Here is a 26681-nt window from a genome sequence, read left to right on the forward strand (position 1 = left end):
GCCGTGTCCTGGGCAGGGCGGCGCCTCATGACAAACCATGAGTTCTGGGAAGGACACTTTGTAACATGGCAGGGTCGTCCCTGGCGAGCCTTAGCCGTGCCTGCTGGGTGTGTGGGGTCCTCCCTGGACGCCTGGCTCCGGGCCATGTCCTTCTGTGCTCGGAGCACCTGTGTGGTCGTGTCACCAAGGCTGGACGCTCAGGGGGCTGCTGTCCTCAGGCTATCCTAACTAGTTTAACTGTGACACAGTGCCCTCTGGTGGGACGTCCGGGCTCGCTGATTAAAGCACTAACACCTGTTACTGTTACCAGGCTTGGAGGCTGGTCTTTTGGAGTGCGGATCCCCGATCAAGTTCAAGGTGCAGATGCAAACACATCAGAAGGAAACTCTGTGGCAAAGGTAATAATTTTCCTCTTCTTTCTTCTCGTGTTAGAAAGCGTCGGGGGAAGCTCGGCGTGCAGATACGTTTGTGGGCCTGACAGCAAGCCCCAGCGTTTGCTGCTTAAATAAAAACAGTTAACAAAAGAGAAAGTGAGTCACTTACCTTTAGACCATAGAGCAATGTAGTGAGTAGCTTTACTGCTTTTTGTTAAGACCAGAATTCGCCCGAGGGGACTAGAGGAAATGAAAACACAATCATGTATGTATGTATTTATTTAGTTACTTATTTTTAACGTTTATTTATTTTGAGAGAGAGAGTGTGAGCACATGAGCAGGGGCGGGGCAGAGAGAGACAGGGAGACAGAGAATCCCAAGCAGGCTCTGCATTGTGGAGCCCAACATGGGACTTGATCTCACGACCGTGAGATTGTGAACTGAGCTCAAATCGACAGTTGGACGATTAATTGATTGAGCCACGCGGGCGCCCCAATAATCTATTTTTAACCACGCCCATTGTCAGAATAACTGAAGACACCCCTAATTTCCCTGGTGGCTAAGGAGCTCTTCCATTATGCACTTAAGTTCCCCTTCTTGCAGAAGGCTGCATGGACCCAGAGCCAGCACAGAGGAGAGGTGTCTGTCTCCCCAGGACCGCGTGTGGGGGTCTGGGTTTTCAAGCCCTGCTGGGACCGTCCCAGCGAACTAGAAATGTTTCCCTTGGCATCGCTGAGAATTTGTCAACGGGCTCTTCAGTTGTAGGAGAATGGGCGTTTTTAAAATGCCCATTTAAAACTGGAATAGAGGAAAGATGCCTTTACCCACCAGTGGGAGCTCAGAGGCGGTCAGTCACAGCAGAAGCTTCTCCAAGGAAAGAAGTCAACCCAGTCTTCAGATGGGAAAAGACCAGAGATTCAAAGCTTTTGTTCCCAATGATTGGTGAACAAGTTTGATGTGGGTCTCGCCTGAGAAAGGAATCAGGAAAGAGTCGATTGCAGTGGTGTTAGGTCTCTTTGCAAACCCCCGTTGTATAATTAATGCAGTAAGGTCAGCCTTTGCGAGCTCAGGCAGGCGCCCTCCCTGCGTTGTGATGGGACTTCCGTGGTTCAAGGGAACCTGGAAAGGTGAGGGCAGCTGCATGCTGGGCCTTTGCTCAGTGCCGTCAAGGATCTGTATGGGTACTTCAGTAGGTAATCTGTGAGGAACGTATTAACATTCATGCTTCACGCTATGATCCCCGAAGGAAGTTGTGACAGTCATGTTTCACGAGGTAACTGCTGATGAAGAATTTAAGTCACTGTGTAGTCATGGTCAGAGAGCCCTCCTTTAGGGATCTCTTCCTTTGCAGGCAACACAGAGGAGAAGATTTATAGCTCGATATGAAAAGGTATGAATACCAAGATTCATACGTTGGCAGAAAAATCACCTAAAATGTATTCGCTGGCTTCTTGAACATAGGACATGGCTGGTATTCAAATATGCCAAGTTGGTAGAGAGAATCTGTTCATTTCCTCTATGAATTTTTTTACCTTTTTAATCTATACCAGCCTAGAACATTCTTCCTAGTGGGTCCCTGTTCTTTGCTTGCAGACGCCTAGGGCCTAGGACTTCCCGGGATCTCTGCGTTGGTGATGAGGGTGCGTGATTCATGCGTTTACCTGACCCCGTACCTCTCGGGTTAGTCTTCTGTGCTGACGTGTTTTGAGCAGTGACTTCTGTGGTTTCTCATGTTGTTTGGTGTGTACTTTGCCAGGCACGGACGTGCAGGGGGGTGGGATCCGGCCCTTGGGGCCATGGGCTCCTTTTCAGGAGGCCCGGGAATCAGGGGACTGCAGCAGGCTGGGAAAGGCACCTGCTGTCCGCGGTTCCCGATGTGCGGTGGGGCGGCTCATGTCAGGTCAGATTATTGCATTTGCTTTTCAGTAATTAGCTACAGCCCTTTACTCTGGGTTTCAGGGCACGTTCGCAAGACTCCGCACGGTTCTCAGTCTTTTTTGTAGAGAGAATGGAGAATTTGCATGGAAATAGGCCTGAGATGAATAAATGTATCGTATTGTAGAATGTCTGTCCTGGGAGCTTCGGGAGCTGCTTTGCTCACACCTGGAGTGTTTAGCGTGTTTGATCAATACACCTTCTAGAATGTATGCACTTCCGATCAGAAGGCACGTTTCCCTGCCTGGGGTTTGGCACACCTCTGATTTGCAGCGGGATTGTGGGCATCTGAACATCCATCCAATGGTGTTTTTCTTTCTTTCTTTTTTTGTTTTTTGTTTTTTTTTTTTTTTTTACAACTACTTAGTTGCTTTCCTGAGAAACTATTGCTCATGATTCCTGACATGAAAGTTCTGTTTTGAGCTATCGTAATGTGTTCTTGAAGCAGATTAACTTCCTCTGCCAGTTACTGGATTCTCCTGCATCCTGTTGTATGGTCAGGCGGTGAAGGAAATCCCCCAGATTATTTCCAGAACATAGAAATAGCATTCTTCAGAAAAGAGAAATGAAGGAAGGAAGGGAAGGAAGGGAAGGAAGAAAGAAACAAAGAAAGCAAGAAGGAAAAGAAAAGAAAAGAAAAGAAAAGGAAAAGGAACAAGAGAGAGAGAAAGAGAGTCCTTTGGACCCTGCTAAGTCTGAAATGTTAATTTTCAGATGACCCTGAAGCGTGCGTTGCTTACCTACAGAATTGTAAATGTCTCCCAAGTAAGGGCCAGTGTACAGAGCTGAGATGAAGTTCGAGAATGCGGCAAACTCTGTGAAGTCATCAACCCTTGCCGAGAGAATTCTTGAGGCTGACAACCAAGCCGTTGTTGCCACGAACAGGGGACGCGCGTTCACATAGCTCCCGCGTCCGTGGGGCCGGGCTGCTGTGGGCTGTGCGTGGCATGCGGTCCAGGCGTCCCTCCCTGGGGGGTGCTCCCTAACCGGGCCCTGGCCCTGCTCCCCGGCGTGCTCCCCACTTCCACACTCTCCGTGGCCACTGACTGCTCTCTGTCGGTCGTTTCTCCATCACCCGGGATGGGTACCCGTGAAGACGACATTTGGAAATACACCTTTCGGGCAACTTGTCTGGCTGCTTCCTGCCCGTAGAGAGCTGGGCTCGGAGGCCTTGCCATTTGCTGTGTGGTCCACCCTGCGTGACGCCCCGTGGGCTTGCCGTGTATCCGCTTGGTTCTTTCTGAGACACGCCGCTCTCTCTACGGTTACCCAGTGGGGTTCGGGCAATTCAGGGTGCCACGGGCATCACCCCTGAGGTTCCCAGATGACCTTCTGTCCCCGGAGAGCATCAGTTAGCACGACCACCCTTCCGGGTTCTTCGAGGAGTTTCTGGCTGCCATCCCCCTGACTTGGTCTCCATTCTGGGGCCGTCTCTTGACTTTCTGCCTCCTGATCTCCACAACCCAAGTCAAGGAGTGTGCTGGGCAATTTTGACCTTGGAAGTTACCGCAGGTGACGCTTTTACAGAGCTGTCGTTACCGCGTAGTTTGGCCCCCATGTTTTCAGTTTTGTACAGTTTCTTTAAAGTTTTTCTCCCGTAATTTCCAGATTTCTCTCTTTGTCACCCACTTGCTGATGTATACGTAAAAGAATTTGTTACACAGTCTTAGATCTGCGTAGGCTCTCCCTTGACGACCACAGGACGTCCTGGGTTCTATAGTTAGTAGGGCCCAGGCGAGCTGGCGTTTAAAAAACAAAAAAACTGGCAAAAATTTCTCTACGAACTTCAACTATGTGAAGAAGGAGGTGACCCGTGCCGGGTGGTGTGGAAGAGATATGGGTCTGTTTTCTGAATTGCTTCTTGAAGTGGGATACCTGAGAAAAGCTTGTCTTGTAGGCAAGTTTCGGTTTTTGTTTTTTTAAACCACACGAGCAATAGTTCATCACTTAGCTGTTCCCGGGAGCACAGTAGCTGCTCCCAGGGCCCTGGTGGGAAGACCGAGGAGAAGAAAGCCTGTTCGAAGCCCCTGGGGTGTGACTCTAACTCTGCAGACTGTGGCGGACTTGGATGCGTTCCTCTGAGCGCTGACTTTCTGGGGACGGTTCTACAGTCTGCAGGCAACGTCGTCTGTCACGAAAGACAGCGCTGTCTGGAGAAATGAGCTGTCCCGTCGATGGAATTAAGACCAGAAGCTGCCAGGTGGTTCATTAGATTTCTCAAAGACACTCCCCAGCTTTCCAAACTGAGTACATTTTTTTAAAAACCTGTCTATTAAAATACTGATATCTTGGACTATAGATACTGATGGTTCCATTGGTGTTGGTTCTGCTACATCCCGTCCCAGCTTTCATAACATTGTCTGTCTCCTGTTCTTGCCTCCTTCCTTCTCTCTCCTGTCTGACAGGCGCACTCTTTTATTCTCCATGCTCAGCAAATGCTCAGTGCAATTTATTTTGAGAAATAAGGTCCCACATTCAGTTATTAACTTGAAAGTAATCATTTCTTTCTTTTTTTTTTTCTTCCCCCTGATCATTTTCTCCGCTTTTAATTTGCAGGTCAAATTTTATTAGCTTACCAACCGAGAAAGAAGAAAAAAAATGATGGGTTCAGGTTCCTTTTTTGCTGTGAGAATATAATTATAGAGCAACATTCACATTTGTTCTGGGGAAAATTCGTCTATTTTTAGCTGGAAATTATATGCTTGAGATAAATATAAAATTAGCAGACTGAAATTTACTGCTCACTGCCAGCCGGGCGGGGACATTGCCCTGAGTCCCACGTTCAGGTGCTTTGAAGCTAATGGACACACGTCCCTGGTGTCTGGGAGTAGCTGACAAAGACTTAGGGGCTAATTTCACGAGAGCCATTACTCTATCTTTCTGTTTTAGGTGTGGTACAGTCAGAAGGGTTTTCATTCCCTCCCGTCCTACTTAAATCATCTGAACAACCTTATATTGTGGACACACCTACCCCCTGCTGCGGACTGGAGACAATACGGTAACGTTCTTTTCTGTGCATTATATAATTCACTGCTGTCGTAAGACAGTGCTTTGAAAGGTGAAAGAAGCAGAAAAGATCAAGCCCACCAATGTGAAGCATGATGAGAGCGCTTCAACTTGGCAGCCTCTTTGTGTATAAATACAGACAAAGTGGCAGACCCTATCTGCCTCTGACTAGTGTCATTCACCCCCTTTACTGTCTTGCAGATATGATCTCTATACTGTGAGGGGTAGAAAGATGGCTGAGGGTTCTCTCCTAGTGACGTCAGTATCTTACGGAAGCAAGAATAATTTCTTTTTGTAGAAAGTACAGATCACCCTTATTGTTGGAAAGGTGAACATCGTAATCTGGTCTTAACTCATCAATGATCTGAGCTGATCATGGACTTACTACCTACGTGTTCACATTTTGACACGCTGACATTATTTAGTATTTATCTGAAAATGACTTATTTTGAAAAATGGACGCATGTTCACTTCTGGAATCCAGGGTGAATTTATTGATTTAAGGGGGTGTTATTTGCTTCCCTTGTGTGGGATGAATTGTAATAATCAAATTCTTTCAGTTTCTTAAAAAAGAGAAAGAAATGAATTCTCTAAAGACCAACAAGCCATACCCATCGTGATTTATTCACAAGACACACCTGTTGAAGCATAAGTTCCCACGGAAGTCAGTGCGACGCGATTACCCCCATGTGTTCTCCCTTTACCCCAGCCTTATCTTTTACTTCCATATTGGTTTTCCCTTACCCACCAATGTTTTCATAAAACAGGATTTAGTTATTTTGTGACAGCGTAATTATGTTGGAACGAGAACAGGTAATATAAAAAGTAAAAATGCGCATGCCTAGGAAAAGTGGAAAAAAACGTGCGAGCCCCTCGAATGGCGGACAGCAGACCTTTAAATTCTCTCCTTTCCCCAGAACTAACACCTGAACCCTTTCTCCCCATCTGTCTGGATCCTAGAATTTCTTTTCTTTTCTCCACAGTCACACTAGTCTTACACAGATTCCTTCCCAACTGCTAGCAACAGACTTCCAGTAGGTCTCTTGATTGTAGCCAACTCTCTGCCCTCCCACACATGGCTTCCAGATTGTTCTTTTTTTTTTAATGTTTATTTATTTTGAGGGGAGGAGGGGCGGAGAGAGAGGGAGAGAGAGAATCCCAAGCAGACTTTGTGTGTTACCACAGAGCCCAACATGGGGGTCGATCTCACGAACCCTGAGATCATGACCTGAGCCAAAAGGGTCAGAGCTTGACCGACTGAGCCAGCCAGGCACCCCCAGATTGTTCTTTCTAGTGCATTACTCTGCTCATGGCATTCTCATTCTCAAATATACATAAAGGCTGTCTACTAAGTAAAGTGCATAGCCCTCACTCCGTCAGACAAGGTCAAGCAGAATTTGGCCCCAGACAACCTCAATGGTCTCTCATGAGGAGGTCAGACTGGACTCCCCCACGGAACTTGAAAGGCTGCTCTGATTCTCTTGCGTTTCCAACACCTACAGTAGCTCTCGGCCATACTTTCGCCCAAGGTTCAAAGTTCCTTGTTGGGGAAGGTCCCCCCAGAAACACTTCTAGCCATGCCCCTCAGAAGTGACCTCTCACTTAGCTGGGGGAGGACAGCAGAGCCTCTGTTGTCAGCAGGACCTAGAGCCACATCCTGGCCCCGTGACTTAACCTACCCAGAGTCACCGCCACTGGGTTTTTTCCCCGAACCTCGATTTTCCCATCAGTGAAGTAGGCTAATGCGGCCCACCTTACAACACCGATAGGACGTGAAATGACACCATGGGCGTTAAATTTCTGCAGGGGACCCTTGCACACCTCACATACCTAAGAAACACCGCTCTGCTGTGCCCCAGGCGACTGACCAAATGTCCCTTCCTGAATGACTGGATTGTGTCACTACCAAAATGTACTTTGACTCCTAAGAGCTTGAGTTACACATACAAGCCTTACCTTGGGTTCCAATTGTGAGCCACAGTCTTGGTCGAGCCCCTGTGTCGTGGGTCACGGCCCGGGGTCACGGGAGCAATGCTGACCGATGCCGGTGTCGGTCACTCGTGTCTAATGTCACTGCTTCCTGGTGACCAGATGCCCCCGATGATGTCCATCCCTCTTGAAAGGAGGGGGCTCTGTGGAGAAGTCGTGCTGCCTTGCAAAATGCATTTATCCTCTGTTACTGGAAACGTGAATACTTTGTTTATGTCAGAATTTCAGTTCTCATTTGCCTTGTTTATGCGGTCGTCACGGGGAAGGAAGGTTTGTGCGGTAAGTAGGGAGCGCACAAGTCACAGCACCCCAGTGGGGTGATGCGGCAAAGAGCTCGTAGGCAAGGCTCTGAGCAGAAACGCTCCCTATGTCCCGGATGCTTCCTGTTCATCTGGGGATAATCCGGGCTACAGCTGTGTGCTCCGTGGCTGCAGACAAACAACTGCTTGCCTCGCGTGGAGCTTGGATGAGCCCCTGAGAGCAGAGCCTGTGTCCCGCCAGCCCCCCAAAACTGGGCCCCAGAGCCTGTGCCCCAGTGGCCCCCCCAGAACCGGACCCCACCCCAGGCACCGCCAGCTGAATGTGTGATCACCGTACCGCACAGACACGCAGCCTGCTCTCATCACTGCGGTCCCATGACAGGGTCTTGGGGACACGCACATCCCTGCCTTAGAGATGAAGGGACTTTCTGGCCGCTGACCCAGACCACCCGATAGGAGTCTCCAGAGCCCAGGTCGGCCACCTTGCTGGGTCCCGGGGGGTTGGCGGCTTGTCAGAGCCCGTAATTATAAGCATAAAACTCAACATAGGGCAGACTACGGGTGGCCCGTTCAACGGGCAGGATTTTGTCAACTACCGGCAGGCGTGCGCTGACTTACGAGGAATACATGTGTCTCGTACACACCCACCGTGAGTTCTCCCAGGCAGAGCTCTCCTCCTGCCTGGCTGTGAGTGCCGCCCAGGTGTTGTGCTCCGTGACTGCAGCGTGGCCGGACCCGCCTGGGGATCGGGACGGGGAGTTTACCAGTGCTCCCCGCAGCCTGGGGCACAGGCGTGGGCGTGGGAGCTCGCCCAGGGATGAGAGGGACGCGGAGTGGATTCCACGTCAGAGGCTTTGTTCCTTCCTGGGCTCTGCATCGGCAGCCTAGCCATGCTGCGTGTCACATAACACTTCTCAGGGTTCCCAGGGAAATTCAGTCAGTTGAGGTCAAACCCCAGATCCGAACTTTGCTTTTCCACGCACGCCCCATGGGCATTTGGCAAGTCTTGTCCCTTCTGCACTTGACATCCTGAGTGTGCCTATTCTCACCGATGCTCACCCGGCCCGGGCACCACCTTCTCTTGCCTGGTGCCGGCCCCAGCCCCTTGTGGGGCCCCTCTGCTCCCCTTGACCCTGGCCCCAAGGCTCAGGTCTCCGGAAGTGCCCTCGGTGGACCTGTCCCTGTGATCATGGCATCCCTCTGGCTTCCTGTATCTCTTACGATAAAAACCAGACTCTCACTGTGACCACAGGGTCCCCCCAGCTCAGCCCCTCATCTCTCCCCTCCCCGGGCAGCCACACGGGCCCTTGGCCTTCATCCGCACAGGTTCCCATGTTCCCTTCCCCAGGATCTTCTCTCCATCTGCACGGCTCATTCCCCCATTGTACGTGTGTCCCCTATGCTGTCCAGTTGTCCGTCATCCCCCCTGGGGGGAACTCACAGAAAACCAAAACCAAAACACCAAGCCAACCCTGTCTGTCCCTCACAGGCCACCTCACATGACCCTTCAGTCCTGCACCATGTGTCTGAGTTCTTCCTGTTCTAGCTGCTCTCTTCTTTCTTATTCCCCAGGTTTTTATTTAAATTCCAGTCAGGTAACGTACAGTGTAGTCTTGGCTTCAGGACATACGACACCCAGCGCTCATCCCAACAAGCACCCTCCCTAATGCCCATCATCCATTTAGCCCATCCCCCGGCCACCTCCCCCCCATCAACCCTCAGTGTGTTCTCTGTATGTAAGAGTCTCCTATGGTTTGCCTCCCTCTCTGTTTTTAACTTATTTTTCCTTCCCTTCCCCTACGTTCATCTGCTGTTCCTTAAGTTCCACACACGAGTGGTTTTTCAGTGTTTGTCTTCCTCTGACTTATTTTGCTCAGCATAATACCCTCCAGTTCCATCCACGTTTTTGCAAATGGCAAAACATCTGACATTCTTTTTCATCTCTGAGTAATACTCCTTTGTATGTGTATATCTATATCTATATCTATATCTATATCTATATCTATATCTATATCTGTATCTATGACATCTACGTCTACATCTATCTACGTCTACGTCTAGACTGGTGTCCTTATCAGTTCGTCAGTCGACGGACACCTGGGCTCTTACCCTAGTTTGGCTGTTGTGGATCGTGTGGGCTAGATCCACAGTGGTCCCACTGTGTGCACATTGGTGTCACCTGAGAATTTTGAGCAATACAGATTTCCATTGCAGACCCAAGAGAGATTCTGATCTGAATGTCAGGAGATTTTAAATGACCCAGGTGATGCCCATGGACAGCCAAGTTTGGGAAACACCGGGCCACCCTGGGGACCTTCGGGCCTCGAGGATAATTTCATCCCTGAGGCAGGGGGATAAAGAGTATGTGGGGATCAGGTAAAGAGTCTCACCCTCACTGCCCCCTTGTGCTCACGTGCTGGGACCACCTGCCACCTTGAGATACCTGCTGGGGGCGGGGCGGGACAGCTGTGTGTCCAGAGCCAGAAAAACCTCTTCTTCTCCTTCCCACCCAGCCTTCCTCCTCATTGGTCCCTTTCCATCTGTATCCTCTGGAGGCCACAGCTCACTGGGGTGCCAGGAGCCCCGGGGAGGAAGTGGGCAAGGTCAGCACAGCTTGCTTGTGGGGATGATGATGTGCCCATAGTCAGGGCAGGGATGAGCCCAGGAGCAAGGAGTGACACAGATAATGGCTTGCCCTGCATTACTTACGCTAAGATAAAGCCTCCAGGCACGCACCCCCAGTTCCTAACGAGAGACCCCCAACGTGAGAACTGGAGGTCATGTCAGATCTGTTTAGCAGAGCTGCTGAAGGAACAGCTTGTGGGTATCGGGAACCAGCTGTCATCAGTGACCTCCAGCCTGAACGTTAAGGGTCTGGAGATACTCGCGAGCACGTGGGGACAGTGCGGAGACATCCTAGGATGTAAGGACTCCAAGCTCAGAGCAACATCAGGACCAGCCTCCCCTTTGCCCAGATCAAGGAGGGACAGCAACAGACGGGCAAGTCACAGCCGTCACACCCAGCCTGGCGACCGGGAAATGCCCCACGCCCCTGGGAGGGGACGCTGCACACCCCCAGAAGGTCTTGTCCTGGGACACGTCTTGTGAGTTTACCCCCACAGGAGCACCAGGAAATGTGTGAACTCTGGGAAACACGAGAAAACAGATAAGACAGAGAGGCCAGGCTGAGACGAAAAAGAAAGCTGGCTGTTATCCCACGGCAAGCATCCTGCGGTATATACATGTATCGAATCCGCAGTTGTACACCTTAAACGGACACAATGTTCCATGTCAGATACATTTCAGTAACAAAGGAACTGGCTAAGACCAGATGGTAATACACATTTTCCCTGGATACAGAGAAGCACATTATTGATCGTGGAGCTCTCTCCCTCACTCAGAATTTTTGATGTAAAGGGGTAACCACGAAATATTCTCTAAGAACACAGAGGAAAAAGATGATAGCAGAACTGACACCAGGAAGAGAAGCAGAGGAATTAGGGGGAGGAAGGAAGCGGACGGACACTGATTAAGGGAACAAACAGCGATGTCAGAAGAAAACCATCATCAAGAACCAAACAAAACAAGTCTGGGCCAGTGGGAGGGTTTGCCGTGATCCTGGCAAAATTCCTGAGCTGGGAGCTCTGGAAATAGGAATCATCAATAAGCAATCCTGCTGAATGTTCAAAGGTTCAAAGATAAAGGCAGCATTTTTTTTTTAAATAAAGCTATAAATAGCAAAATCCAATTAGTTTTAAAGTAATACAAATAAAAGACCAGCTTCTGACTCTGAAAAATTCCCTCTGAGACCTCCTCTTCACCCAGGGGTTATTTCGAAGAGCGTTGTTTAAATTCTAGGTTTTTGAGATTTGCCTGCTGTCTTTCTCTCATTGATTTCTAGTTCGATTCACTGTGGTCAGAGAATGCATTCTGCATATTTTAATTATTTTAGGTTTGGCTGAGGTTTGTTCTGAGGTCCAGATGTGGTCTGTCCTGGTGCCGTTTCCACGGGTGATTCGAAATGTGTATTCCACGGCTCTGTGGGTGGTTGCATCCATATCTTGGCTGGTTTTCTGTCCGAGGGTTCCATAAATGCAGAGGCGGAGGTATTGAAATGCCTAAATATAAGGGTGGATTTGCCCATGTCTCCTTTCAGCGGGGTAAGGTTTTGATTCCGGTATTTTGAGGCTCTGAAGGTTGGGGCTCACACTGTACCGAGCTCTGCCTTTTGACAGACATGCTCACGTTGCATGGGCTTTACCCACCCGTGAGCTTAATTCTGACACTTAATTGTTGATTTTGTTTCCTCTGTTTCTTCTTGCTTCCCTTTGAGAGGCTTGATCAGCTTTTCGGGATTCTGTTTTGATTTATTTGCGCTGTCCTCAGTGTATCCCTCCATCTAGTTTCCTCGGCAGTGGTTCTGGGTAGACATGTGTGGCTGTCACATTCTACTGCTCCTGACGGATCCCGTTTTGCGGGCTTCTGTAGTGGCTTGTCTGGGATACACGGGAAGCTGCAAGGACACCAGGAAGTTCACTGCCACCCGCCACGCTGTTCCCCACGTCCTGAGGGCCCCAGACACCTGCCACCTTCTTTCCAGCTGGTGTGTGATGTCTGGGTCCTCGTAAGGGAGGGGACCTGGCAAGATGGAGGCTAACCCATCTTAGAGAAACCAGAACCTGGTCTCTTCCTTTTTAATCACAACCTCAAAAGCCAGAGGGTAAGGGAATACTGCCTACGGAACACGGAAAGAAAAATAAAGGTACACCCCCAATTCTGTACCTAATGGAGATGTTGTCTCAAAGTAAACAAGCCTCAAAGATACACTTATGTTGGACATTGCTCAAAAAACATGCTGTAGATATATTCTTTTTTTATGAATATAATTTATTGTCAAATTGGCTTACGTACAGCACCCAGCGCTTATCCCAACAGGTTGTAGATATATTCCTAATAAAAAAGAATGCCGAAGGACAGTCATGTGAGAGATTAACCAAAAGTAAGATCACGAAAACACTGAATCCACAGAACGAATCAAAGAACCTGGTGGACATTGGTTCCAGGGGATCACACAGGTGCAGGTGTTGGCGTGTGTGTGATGAAAACATTACTTGAAGGTCGAGAACGATCGATGGAGTCGAAGATGAAGAATGGGAAACATAATTCGATAGTAACACGCGTACGTCAAGAAAACCTTGGACATTTAGAAATAATTAATATCAATGTGCAAACAATGATTCCCTCTGGCTGGTTTCAAAGTAGGTTAGGATTTAATTTTACTCTTTATTTTAAAACTTTTTACAGTTGGCATCTATTTATTCCTTGGGAAGAGTAATAATTAACCTCAATATTGAGGGGAAAAAGAGTCTTTTTTCCAGGAGAGATTAAGAGGAGGAAGACAGAGAGAAAGCCATTGAAACAGCTCTTGGATTGCATATGTTTCTCTTAATACTCCGTTGGACCGAACGAACATTTTTTCCTTCATGCCCCCCCCCAACCTCCCTCCCCCACCCCGCGCCGATGGCTCACAGCAAATTAACTGAAAGAAAACAGTCCTTTGCGCATATATCGATGTGAAGGCAACTCTGTTCTTCTGCTGGAGACGCTTACAGACATCTGGGTGTGAATGCACACAGAGATGTCCGTTTTATAAGAGGAAGGGACCCAGCAGTGACTGTTGAATTGGAGACAAGCATCTTTTGTCAGAGTGGATACGAGACAAAAGCACAGATGTGCGTTTTTACAAATGACAGATATACAGAGTCTGGAAGGCATGGTGAGAATACTAAATGAGGGAGCTGATGTTATACATTGGTATGTGGCCGTGGGCCAGCTCGTGGAGAAGCTGAAACATAAATGGTAAGAGTAATCAAACGAAGAAAAATCAAGCGTATTCAGAATTTACATGTTGAAACCTCCTTCTGGGAACCTTTGATGCGATGCATGAGAGCCCCTCTCCTCGGGGGCTGAAACCACTGTCCCTTCCTTGAAGAGCCCGGACCCCTCACCATGGCCTCCTCACCAGCATCATCAGCCCCGGATCCCATCACAAGGCTGTTGTCACCTAAATACAGTTCTGAACACACATAATACGATGGGAATCACCACCTGATTATGGAGATTGTCCATTGCGATAATGTGGTTTTTGCAAGGAGAACATCAAAGGCTGCAAATGATTTTTCTAGTTGCATGTAAAATGGATAAACTGGGATCCAGAAAATCAGGGTTGTAGGTCTCACTGTGCTGTGTTTGGCCTTAGATAAGTCGATAGAACTTCCCTCTGCCTCGGTTTCCTTCCCCGTGCCTGCCTCCCATGCCCAAAAGTGCCCCATCTCTAAGTCAAGCCCTGTCCTGGAGGGGGAAGGGGCCCATCTGCGAGACAGTCAAGTCCCCGCCCTGTGTCTGTGGGTATGCAGGAGGAGCTCTGATTGCTTAAAAAAATTTTTTTTTAATGTTTATATTTGAGATAGAGAGAGAGACAAAGCACAAGCAGGGGAGGGACAGAGAGAGAGAGGAAGACACAGAATCTGAAGCGGGCTCCAGGCTCCGAGCTGTCAGCACAGAGCCCCACGCGGGGCTCGAACCCACAAACCGTGAGATCTGAGCTCAAGTCAGACGCTCACCTGAGTGAGCCCCCCAGGCGCCCCAAGGAGCTCTGATTTCTGTAGTTACTGTTTTAAGGAGCAGCTGGCGGAGCTGAGAAGGTAGCGGAGGGCGAGTGGTCATGCACGCGCCTGTGCCTCTCGTTCCGGGGTCTGGGGAAACTCGGGACCCGCGGGAGGTACAGGGCCGCCTACTCTGTCCTTTTCTCTGATGGCGCTTTCACTTTTGAGAAAATGGACACACATGTGACCCTCACTTACTCTCGGTCTCTCCCGCTTTTTGCAAAACACAAGCAAAATCTCAGCACGTGTGTAGAGAGACGTTCGTTTGGATTTGAAATCCCTTTGATCCCACAGAGCCTCTCCTACAGAATGTAGTGACAGCAGATTGCAAGCTAGCAAATTGTGAAAATTAGCAGCGTTTGTAAACCAAAGAGCCGCCGGGGTTCCTGCTGGGCACCCCCTCCCCCCACTGCTTCTGTCTGCGGCCAGGGGGCTGCTCACACTGCACAGGGCACCTGTGTCATCGGCAGGGTCCTTCCTGGGGGGGGGGTCTCACTCCCCACCTGCTCCCTCCTTGGGGCCGCCTCCTGTTTGACCTCCTGGGACACATACCTCCTGTGTGTCCCCGCTGGGCACCAGGGACTCTGCATGGCGGGGGTGGGGGGACTTGTTGAAAGGAGGTGTCAAATCCCAGCCAACCCACCATTGTGGTCGGCGCCCGGATTCCCATCCCCCAGAGCAGAACAAAACCAGAACGTTATTGGTTCCGGTCTGACACTAATGTGCTGTCCTCTTACCTAAATTGGTGAGAAGACCCCAGTGGGGCTCAAGCCTCGGAAAGCAAGTTGAAGGGTTCTCCTGCTCATCTAATGGCTTCCTTTTGGAGCACCGTGCTGCACGGCCCTTCCTCCGGATCTTGCTTTTCAAAGAGCATTTCTCACTTTCATGGTGGAGATTTGGGGTGATGGCAGCCTTTTAAAGAGGTGCCTGTGGTCGCCTGGGTGGCTCAGTCGGTTAAGAGTCTGACTCTTGGTTTCAGCTCAGGTCATGATAACTTACGGTTCATGAGTTTGAGTTCTGCATCAGGCTCTGTGCTGACAGCTTGTGAGCTGCTTGGGATTCTCTCTCTCTCTCTCTCTCTCTCTCTCTCTCTCTTTCTCTCTGCCCCTCCCTTGCTCATGCACTTTCTGTCTCTCTCTCAAAGTAAACTTAAAAAATTAAAGGGGCACCTGGGTGGCTCAGTCGGTGAAGCGTCCAACTTTGGCTCAGGTCATGATCTTGTGGGTTTCAGCCCCTCATAGGGCTCTGTGCTGACAGCTCAGAGCCTGGAGCCTGCTTTGGATTCTGTGTCTCCCTGTCTCTTTGCCCCTCCCCTGCTCATGCCCTGTCTCTCTCTCTCTCTCTCTGAGAGTAAATAAACTTAAAAAAATTAAAGGGGCACCTGGGTGGTTCAGTAGGTGAAGCGTCTAACTTCAGCTCAGGTCATGATCTCATAGTCGGTGGGTTTGAGCCCCGCGTCGGGCTCTGTGTCTCCCTCTCTCTCTGCCCCTTCCCTGCTCACGCTCCGTCTCTGTCTCTGTCTCTCTTTCTCAAAAAGCAATAAACATTAACATTTTTTTTCCCCAGGACCGTGGTGCCAGGAGCACTGGCTGCCTTTTGGCTGTTGGGGCTCCCTGCCGGGCGAGGAGGCAGCTTGTGTGCTCTTCAAAAGATTGTATTTAAATATTTACCATATGTAAAATATGTAAATTGTAGGACTCTTGGAAGCTAGCTCAGGATGAGAAGCTGTGACCCCTCTGAATCACTGAGGGGGAGGGCCCGGAGGGCGGGGGCTGGTGTAGCCCGGTCCTTCTCAGAGCCAGGTGGGCAGAGCCTGCGAGGCTCAGCTTCCAGAGCAGGACAGACAGACAGGGCAGGACTGCTGACGCGACGGCTCCTCTCCTGCGGCCCGTTGGTGAAGTGCTCCTGCTTGTCCCCTGCTGCCCCGGTGGGATTCTCGTTCTGTGTTAGCGTGTTTGTGGCACCCAGCGTGTCCCTTGCACAGGGAAGGGTCCCGGTGCCCTGTGTGCTGGGAGGCGACTTAGGGGTCCCGCCTCTGTCAGGAACAGGTCACCCGCTGGGGACAGTTGCCACAGTCGTGTGCTCCTGTTTCAGCTTCTGGAAGTCAAGGGTGTGTCCGCGCCGGGAGGCTTCTCGGGGTGCCGTTTCCCCGGAGGGGACTCCGGTTCCTGAAGGCTGCAAGCTGACTCACAAGGACCTTCCTGCGCACTCTGCTGGGTTGTGCATTGCAGAGCTCATCGCCCGATTACCGAGTGAGAGACTGTGTCCTGAAAACGTCCGGCCGTGGGTCTGGCACATCGGGACTGCTGAGCACAGGAGCCGTCGCTCGCTCCGTCTGTGGGTCGAGGGCCAGGTGTATTCCCGCCTCCTCGATTAAAGCCAGGGAAGGATGACAGGTCCAGGGTATGTGCGACCGTGAAGGGCAGTGTATTCGTAACAGAGGAACAGGCGGACAGAAAGCCGATATTAGGGTAGTTTTTGATCTCCCGGCAATGACCCAACAGTTTGAAGTTAAGAAAAGATGTTCACGCAACCTGATCAAAATAAGAACCCGACCGTGGTAGTTTAACATTTTATAATTGAACACACCCCCAAAACGCTGGCAGCTTTACACTGTAGAAGGAGCAAGGTGGGGACTTTGGACCTGTGGCCTTGTCCCCCTCCCTCTGCACACAGACATTCCTTGGAAAATCGGAAGCATCTGCGGAAGGGAGGGGAGAAAATTGGGGCGGCCGCTGCAGCCGGAGTCTGGAACCCCAGCTCCGGCACAGGCTGTCTCCGGTATCTGCGCCGTGGCTCTGCGGATGTGAAGGAGATGCAGACGGGCGTCCTCACACGGATGTGACAGGGCTGCTCACACAGGTGCCCTGTGGCCTGAGGGACGGACAGCACGGAGCCTCAGGGCGTGAGGACCGCCTTCTCTTCCCCCTGCGGCCCCACCTCTGCGGGAAGTTGCTCCCAAATTAGCATCTTCAGGAAGCCTCTGCGAGAAGGGAGGGGGGCTGGGCAGAGAAGCGCAGACCTTCCTCCACTTTCAAGGGGGTTTTGTCCCGATAAACTCATCTGAAGTCGAAAACATCATAAGCAGAAGGTGAATTTGACACACCCACCATCCCAGACATGACGGCTGAGCCTGGCCCGCGTTAAACGTTCTGGGAACACCTACACGAGCCTACAGGCGGGTAAACGCTCTTCTCACAAAGCCTGTTTTATAATAAGCTGCGGAATGACTCATGTAACTGGTTGAATGTGGACCCGAAGGTGAGAAGCCGAGCGGCTGTGTGGGAGCAGAAGGGTGGTCAGGGCCTCGGTTGCTGACCCTTGTGACCATGCGGCTGCCTGGGAGCCGCTCAGGTCCTAGCGAGTGTCACCAGCGCGGGAAGAGATCTCTGTTCAAGAGAACATGTATGCACGTCACTGTCATACCATCAGAGAACTTGCATTAAGTCGGAGCCTCTGTGTAAGAAGAGGGGAAACACTTGCAGCCGAGGACACCGTGGTGGCCATCCTGTGTGTCCACTGGGAACGGTGGGGGAGTCGGATAACGTGAGACTCTGGACTTTACTGTAAAGGCAGGTGTCTTATGTCCAGGTAAAAAAAAAAAAAATAGCGACTCTGTGTTTTCTTTATGTTTCTCCTTGGAAATCCTCTGGAGCTGCTGGGGGGGAAGGGTGGGATGCTGGGGAGAGGTGTGCGTGTCCCGTGGTCCAGAGCGGGGGTGTGATGTGTGGTGTGGGGGGGGCATGGAAGGGGAGACCCTGACATCTTCTTGGATGTGTCGCGGGGGATGACGGGGGATGGGGTGAGGATGACGTAAGTTTGAGTCTGGTGACTGGGGGCATGATGGGGACATTAATGGTCCTGGATGAGCTGGGGACTCCTGGCTGGGCCTGCGTTTCTCCCAGACGAGGAGGGAAATCGAGCTCCGGGAGCGGGATCCTGCTTCATCCCAAGTAGGAGAGCTGCGGTTCAGTCCTGGTACTAACCGCCTGCAGGGAGCGCAGACCCCACAGGGCGGCGGCCTTCAGATACCAGCTACATCCCCAGGGTCCCAGGCCACCCCTCCCTCTGACTGGCTGGCTGTAACTTTGAGGGGCCCCAGGACCCCATCCGCTCCGACAGGTCACCAGAACGGCTCGCGGCATCAGGACGGCACTGCCCGTACGATTCGTGTTCATGAGAAGCGTGCAAATCGTCAGGGCCAGCCTCATGGTCTGGGGCGGACGCACACACACCCCTGTGCCCTCTTCCCCGGAAGCCCCAGAGGTCAGCGGGACGGCCGCGCCAGCCCTCTAGTCATGTGATTTGCTGTATGTTTTGAACCTGGCTCCTTGGACAAAATCTATCCTCCAGAACATTATAGACCGAGTTCTTTTCCTTGCCTCGTGGCGGTTCTTTAGCTGTCAGAAGGTGCGTCATGCTGTGTCTTGCCCAAGTGTGTGTGTGTGTGAGTGTGTGTGTATCTTCAGGTTCATTGAGTCCAAGATCCTCCCATATTTCTAGAAGCATCCACTTCCCAAGCCCTCGTCAGCTAACCGCGTTTCTCTGCATGCTGTCTGATCTAGAAAGCTCTCATTCCTGTGCGCAGCCAGGAGCCACACGAGGCACTGAATACACACGCCTCCCACTCCCAGCACCCAGCGGGACACTTGCCGCGTCTGGGAGGGCCCCACAGCTTTGTAAGCCTCTGCACAGCCTGCTGACGGTGTCTGTCCCTGCACAGCATGAGCAGGGCCGCCCGCGAGCTAGAGGGTGTGGGGGCTGGCACGTACTGTGAGGAGGGGTGACGCTAAGCTCAGGGAAAGAGACAGATGGGAGGAAAACAGGTGTTACAGGTCCAGACAGGCAGGGAGACAAGACCACACAACTCCGTTCAGGACACACGTGTAAATAAATCCAGTGCGTGATTCGATCTAGGAAACCGCACGGCCGGCATTCGGCACACACAGTGGGAGCCCCCAGCAGAACATCTGGAAGATAGTAATTTAAAGTCAAAGAAATCATTCTGGAACTCTGCACAGTGGGCTTGCTGAACCAGGAGGCTCCACCATTCTTTCTGCTGTGAGAGAAGTTGCTTCGGCCTGTGGCTGAGTCCACGACGGATGGGGAAAAACTGGCATCACCGGAGGGGGGAGCAGGTGGCCCGTGAATGGAAGTCAGGACTCTTTGGTGGCAAAGCCGTGGGGTGTTTGGAGAACTGTAGCGATTTTCAGTTCTGTACCTTTTAATTTATTTATGTTTACTCCTACCCCTGCGGTGTTTCTGGAAGGATTTAATATGCCGCCGTAAGAGAATGCAAAACACGATAATGGGCTTCATTAAGGGAGCCCAAAGGGAAGAGGAACACAGGCTGCCCAGGAACCGTGCCCGTGGAGGTGGCCCCCACACATGTAGCTGCGGGCATTTGAAACAGCCAATCAGAGGAGGGAAACCGACTGGCTCATGTTGGACAATAAGGTGAAACACAAGTCGTTTGCCTCAAGTTCCAGAGTCCTGGATACCCAACGGGCTGCCATCGGCTGGCGTGGGGAAGGCCGTGTGACGACACGAGCAGCCTTTATGGTAAGATCCTTAAAACTGAGAAGTTGGTGGAGATTTCTCCGTGTTGGCTGTTGTCTACACTAACGCACAAGCCCCCAGAAGTCGAACGATGAAAAACCGAAGAAGGGGTTCCACGCACGCAGCTGGGCCATTGAGACGGTTCGGTTTTCGCTCTGTCTAGATGTGGCTTGGTCGAGAGGGGAAGTTTTGATTATTGCCCTGGTTCCATCGGATAATCCCCTTGCCTGTTGTAATTTAGTCTTCCTGAGTCTGTTCCTCCACCCCCACAAAATGTGGCTAATGTATCATTTCCGCCACAGGGATGCTTATAAGGATTGGGCCATAAAACGTCAGCCCCGCGCCTGCCGTGTGAGGCATGTCCTGAACGTGCTGGTTGTTTCTGACAACAGGACTGCAGGGTCCCCGCACTGGCCAGGATGCACAGTGCATTTGCCCTTCTGGGTCCCCGTGGGTCACGCCTGGACCGAGTGGACAGGAGGTGCCTCACGGGCACGGGGTCTGCTCACCGTGCGGGCAGAGGGCTCATCTCTCCATTTTTCCTTCACAGGAGTGACTCTGTACAGCCACCCGTACGGAGGGGCCTTGCTGAACGAGGACAAGATGTGAGTCTCGGGACCACTGGGTGAGGGCGGAACAGAGTCTTTGGGTGGCTCCAGGGTGCCGGCCTGCTGCATTTGTGTGGAGTGGTGCTGGCTTGGGCGCTTCTTTGCAAAGTGGAAAGAAAATGAGTGTTAAGAAGGGAATGTGCACTGACCGAGTTTAAAACATGAGCTTATCCTACACCCCAGTTTTTCTAAGTCAAAATTGTCTAAGGGAGTGAACTTACCGAAGTTCAGGGGCCCCACATCTTCCAGACACTTTTTTGGGGTAGAATGGCTTTTTTTTAAAAAAGATTTTGTTTTTTTAAGTCCTTTCTACCTACAATGTGGGGCTCGAACTCACAACCCCGTGATCAAGCTCACACGCTCCACTGACTGAACCAGCCAAGCACTTGGGGTACAGTCTTTTTTTAAAAAATGTTTTTAGAGTTTATTTTTGAGAGAGAGAGAGAGAGAGAGAGAGAGAGACAGAGACAGAGAGGGAGAGAGAGAGAATATGAGTAAGGAAGGGGCAGAGAGGGAGACACAGAATCCGAAGTAGGCTCCAGGCTCTGAGCTGTCAGCACAAAGCCCAACGCGGGGCTCGAACTCACGAACCTCGAGATCATGAATGACCTGAGCTGAAGTCGGATGTTCAGCCATTGAAACACCCAGGCGTCCCACTTGGGGTAAGTCTTAAACACGGTATTCGTGTAGTGAGCGTAGTGAGGCCTTCTGGAGAGTTCCCCATGCCAGACTTTGCTCACAGACACATGGAGTCACGGGTGGTAATAAAGCCGCTCATCTCCCCGTTCAGAGCGAAGTGTTAGTTCCCGTTCCCTCCTAGAAGCTGGGATGCTTCTTCCTGTCTTCTCCTTTCCTCTCTCCCTTCCCCGTGGTGCAGCCGACACTGGCCACAAGTGTAGCTGTGGGCTCGTTGGGTGAGAGAAGATGCCACCCAGTGGACACTTTGCAATGAGCGGTGTCTTTCCGTCGGCCACCTGCGTGCGCTGATTGTGGCTAGGGAGGGGTCAGTCCGGTTAAAAAATGACCAAGAAAGTACACTGTGTGTGTTATCACAATTATTACTACACCTCTCTCTGTTACAAAATTGTTTTGATATTTTGAGAGACAAAATTCAGAGATGGGCCAGCCACCTGTGGATCCACAGCTAATGCACCCTCCCCGTCCCTGCAGGTGTCCCAGCATACAGATGCACGTGGTTCTGGCGTGGCTGGAGGCCACGGCTCCCTGTGGACGCCACGCTGCGGAAGTTTATCATTTTAGTCTAGAGTGAACTCCGAGATGGGCAGACTCTGAAATGTCCCCTCACTTTGCACCCCTCAGTTGTGCCTTCTAGAAGCTGGGAGCATCGCCCACCCTTCCTCAAAGGGCCGTCGAGGGGACTCAGGGGCAGAGTCCTCGCGCTTAGCCAGCATGCCCTGCGCCCCCTAAGTTCCTGATAAGTGGTTTTCAGTGCTCTCCCCCTCATCACTGGTTGTCACCAAGGGAAAGAAGATGCGTGCCCTTCCTGTGACCCTGACGAGCTGTTGTGTTGTGCCCGCAGCATGGAGAGCATCCGTCAGTGTGGCGTCGCCCTCTGCATCGTGCTGGGCTTCTCCATCCTGTCGGCGTCCATCGGTAGCTCTGTGGTGAGGGACAGGGTGACCGGAGCCAAGAGACTGCAGCACATAAGTGGCCTCGGCTACAGGACGTACTGGCTCGCTAACTTCCTGTATGACATGGTAGGAACTGGGAACGGCGTGCTGCGTGCCTGTATGCCAGGGCTGTGTGCATGTGCGTGTGTTAGGAGACCCCCGCCGCAGACTGTCCACAGAAGACCGGGTCATTGCGTTGGTAAGAGCGGTTCAGGTCCAGTGTCCGTCTGTCGTCTGGGGTGGATGGCTTCCTGAGAAGGAGGACCAACCAGCCACACACACAGGAGCTCTGGGAACTCACGGACCTGCCCGCGAATGCAGAGTCTCCTACCGGGAAGATGAGACCTATAATCCTCTGTGATGTGCTCTTTTCAAGGGGCCGGAAGGGGAGGTGATAAAAAGCATTAGAACTGACCCACCATCCACATGCACGTGACCCCCACCCCCCACCCCGACCACAGCCTGATGTGTTTTCCAGGTGTTCCGCCCTCCAGGTCACTGTCTTCCGTCCGGAGGACAGCACCGGTGCCCTTTGCAGGCATTGATCTGGATTCAAGGTCCTCCTCGTAGGAAAGCAATAGCTTGTCCTCATGACCGCAGCTTTCCCGGGGGAGGAGGAGTAGGCGTCCCGGGAGAGAGGAGCGTGCGAGGTGGGGGCAGGTGTCTCCCAGACCCCAGCAGTCCTTCTCCCCCTTTCTGCAGCCCTTACCTGATTATCCCCTTGTCCCTGCTGCTCAGTGTGTTTCTGCCCTGCGATGCCTGCCTTGGGGCTCAAGGGCAGGGAGGAGGGCTTTCTTCCTGGGTGACTGTGCCCCATCTTCATCCGATTGTTTCCTGCCTGTTACATGGATTAAATCGCTCATTTAGTGGGTAGTTAGGGGTCCTCACCGGGGCAGGGAGTGTCCGTGGTGCTGGGGATAAAGCCGTGACCAAGGCAGAGAAGTTCTCCGCCCCCGTGGAGACTGTATTCTCACCAGGGGAAGCAGGAAACAAACAGACTGACACACAAAATCCGGGTGGCTTGGGACTAGAGTTATTGAGAGGGTGACTTAGATCAGGAGGCTGGGGAAGGACTCTCAGGGGGACAGCATGGGAGCTGAGCTCTGAGAGGGAGGAGGCAGCCCTGTGGATGGTGTGAGAAAAGGCTCTGGGAGGGGCTCCAGGAGGAGAGCAGCAGGCGTGTGGCCCTTCCTGGGCCACCCTGATCAGTGTGGGGGCCCCCGGGAGGGGTCTGTAAGGCGGGCTCTGCCTTAGTGTCCTGGAGTCCAGGTGTGGGAAGAAGCCACGTGTCCTGGAAGGTGTCTGGGTTCCCGGACCCATCCCAAGGGGGGCGGGGGGCAGTGACTGCAGTAGTTTCCCGCAGACCCCTGACGGGCGGTCTGTCCGTCCAGGTGCTGGAGCCTGAAGTCTGAGATCCAGGCGTGGTCGGGCCAGCTCCTCCCAAGGCGTCTGTCCCGGGCGCGTGGGTGGTGCTCCCTCCCCGTGTCCTACGTGGTCATCCCTCCGTGTGTCCTGTTCTTATAAGGACACCAGTCATGTCAGATCAGGGTGGCTGCAGGGACCTCCTGTACCTTCATTGCCCCTTTCGAGGCACGTCTTTGGATACAGTGCCTTCCGGAGGTCCCAGGGCTTCAGCATATGCATGGGGGATGGGGACACAGTGGGGACACAGTCCCGCCAGGACTGTGACTCCTGGGGGCGAACCCCACTTTACAGACCGTTCGAGATGCCACCCCCTTTTTCTTGTTTCCCCAGATCTTTTACCTGGTTTCCGTGGGCCTGTGCGTCACTGTCATTGCCGCCTTCCAGCTGACGGCGTTCACGTTCCGCAAGAACTTGGCAGCCACGGCCCTCCTGCTGGGGCTTTTCGGGTATGTGACGAGAGATGCGGCTGCAGAATTACAGTTTGTTTTCTGGAAGAGAAAGCCCCCTGGGATGGCTTGCAACCCGCTGTCGGCTTCATGATTTTCTCTCTTTTCAAGCAATTACGGTGCTTCTGGTGGGGACGCACGGCAGAGGGACTGGAGCAGGGGGAGGAGCGCCCCGTGGACCGCCCGGCTGGGATGGGGGTGGTGTGGGCTGTCGCCGCACGGCCCCCCAGCCGTCGGCCACGCTCGGGCGGTTGGAAGTGGATTCTCGGTTACTCTCGCTCTGACATTCATCTGGAGCTCAGACACAGAATCCACTTAGCTCCAAAATTGCCTTTCACAGGAGCGTCTCCCACGAAGCCTCCCGTCTGGCACGTTTTTCCCTCTCCCGCGACGTTAGCGGTCTGGAAATGTGCTGCCTACCTATATCACTTTTCTCAGAGGAAAAGCAGCAAAAGCGGAAAAGTCACTTGACAGATTTCTCATTTTCTTTTTAAACTTTATTCATTTTGAGAGAGAGAGAGAGAGAGCATGTGCAGGGGGAGGGGCAGAGAGAGAGGAAGAGAGAGAGAACCCCAAGCAGGCTCTGTGCTGTCAGCACAGAGCCCCACGCGGGGCTCGATCCCATGAGCCGTGAGACCACGACCTGAGCCGAAACCGTGAGCCGGACGCTTAACCGACTAAGCCACCCAGGCGCCCCCGGAGCGTTCCTTTTTATCTTTATCCAGGATCTTTGCTAGGGCTCCCCAAATTATACCCACCTAGTATCAAGAATATCTAATTATGTCTCTTCTTACACGTTGGGCATGTGTCTAGATCTGGGCTGAGCATGTGAGAGATCCTTGCTGAGAGCAGGGAAAGTGATGAATACGCTAATTCATTATAATTCGAGCCTAATGATTTGTGAAGACAACGCATTCTGCTTTATTTCCGCCCAAGATGACAAGTAAAATGAGTTTACACACATCACAGTCGGGTCCAAAGCATTTATTTGGGGGACGGAGTTCATCGTCAACAAGGATATGTCATTGTTAGCTGACTGGATGGATGGATAGCTGGCTGGGAGAGAGAGAGAGAGAGAGAGAGAGAGAGAGAGAGACAGACAGGACAGACAGACAGACCTTTCTGGGAAGATTGATACGGCCACTCACTAACTCTGTGGCCTTGGGAGGAGTAATTAATCACTCCCTCTACACCTCGTCTTCTTCGGTGTAGAGCTTCAGTTCTGTGCCGGGAAGAGTAGACAGTTGATAGAAAGCTCACAGTGGGTGGCAAGAGGCCCCAGTTAATGGATTTTGGGCCCATTGTCCCAGCGAGAACCGTGCTAGTATTGGGGGGCAGTTTCGTTGTCAGGCATAAAAGTGCTGATGGAACCTCCTGTTTGCTGTAGTCCGTGGGAAATTCGGGTTCCTGGATATAAAAGCTTAGTACGGGGATTCCTGCTTCTCTGGGGATGGTCTGATTTCAGTGCAGCGATCCTCGTTGAGCGGATGGTGTCGTCGTGGGTCCTGACGGTGTGGTTAAACAGACCTCGCTGTACCTTACTTTCGAGCTTCAGGAAGGCGGAGCTCGTGGGGTTTAAGGTAACAGACAAGATCAAACGGTTAGAAATTCCTGAGAAACGTGGAGGAGTGGTCGCGGAGCTTGTTTCTCTCGTGAGCGCCTTTGCCAACCTGGGAGGAGCCCTGACCAGTCACCGCACGTGCGGCCACAGCATTTTCCTGGGAACTGGGGGACGCTCCCAGGTCCTTGCCACACATCCCGGGCCAGCCGGGGTGCTGCCGCTCGGGTGAAGGATCCAGGACTCGGACGGGGGTGTCTGTAAAGGTAGCAGGCGGGGTCGGAGGCCAGGGGACCCCGGGGGAGAAGGACTCCGGGGAGGCCGGCTGGGATCTTGAGGCAACATCCCCGGGGCCGCAGGTTCCTTGTCATTTACATGGGGTTCTTTCTTTGCCGGGCCCAGGTGGGCAGGGGTGTCCGCTCACCCCTGTCCAGGGAGGGAGGTGTGGAAAGCTGGAGCTGGGAGTCGGGAAGGCTGGGCCCCAGAGTGCCCTCCAGCCTGAGGACGTGGCAGGTGTTAAAAGGGGCTTGGAACTACATGGGGTTTGGAATCTGAAGAAATTAGGGGTCAGGTACGTACACAGAGTCTCAAAGAGACACAGAAGAAAATACCCAGTGACAGTTGTCTTGTTTTCTTCCTTCCTGCTCTGTCTAGCCAGGAAAACGTGGCATTTAAGCTGGAGGGTGAGAATTAGCAGCAAAACGAGGCAAGGAATGCCAGAAGGGGAATCTAGTATCTGTGAACAGTGGAAACTGTAAGAACATATTTGGTGCATGTTTCGCGCTAATGGATTGTGAAGACAGGCCACGGGGGCCTGTTCCACGTCTTGGAAAATTCACGCGGTGTGGATGAGAGGCTGGCTTTCCCAGGGAGGAAAACCCCATAAATTCCACAGTAAGCGTGAGCAGCAGACCCCTGCCCAGCAAATGCTAAAGCCATTAAAATGATATAATATTGTATTTAATAGAAGAGTAGAGATTGGCACGAGCCACTGTAGATTTCACCAAAAGATAAATTAGGCTCTAGAAGCCTATTTAACTTCTAAAAAAATTTTTTTAATGTTGATTTATTTTTGAGAAAGAGAGAGACAGAGTGTGAGTCAGGGAGGGGCAGCGAGAGAGGGAAACACAGAATCCCAAGCAGGCTCCAGGCTCCGAGCTGTCAGCACAGAATCCAACACGGGGCTCGAACCCACGGACAGTGAGATCATGACCTGAGCTGAATG

General features: G+C 51.9%; 1 protein-coding gene across 1 annotated transcript in view; it reads left to right on the plus strand.

Annotated features, from left to right (window-relative positions):
* Nucleotides 1-26681, plus strand: part of ABCA13 (ATP binding cassette subfamily A member 13) — a 394379-nt gene that overhangs the window by 265030 nt on the left and 102668 nt on the right. Inside the window, exons 47-51 of the mRNA XM_047096975.1 lie at nucleotides 311-398; nucleotides 5199-5307; nucleotides 20339-20393; nucleotides 21937-22114; nucleotides 23783-23898. Of these exons, the coding sequence (XP_046952931.1) occupies nucleotides 311-398; nucleotides 5199-5307; nucleotides 20339-20393; nucleotides 21937-22114; nucleotides 23783-23898 (546 nt within the window). The remainder of the gene's footprint in view (nucleotides 1-310; nucleotides 399-5198; nucleotides 5308-20338; nucleotides 20394-21936; nucleotides 22115-23782; nucleotides 23899-26681) is intronic.

Source organism: Lynx rufus, unplaced genomic scaffold (assembly GCF_022079265.1).
Source record: "Lynx rufus isolate CCGP_SWC_20201006 ecotype Redwood Valley unplaced genomic scaffold, mLynRuf1.p SCAF_4, whole genome shotgun sequence".
Classification (NCBI taxonomy): Eukaryota; Metazoa; Chordata; class Mammalia; order Carnivora; family Felidae; genus Lynx; species Lynx rufus.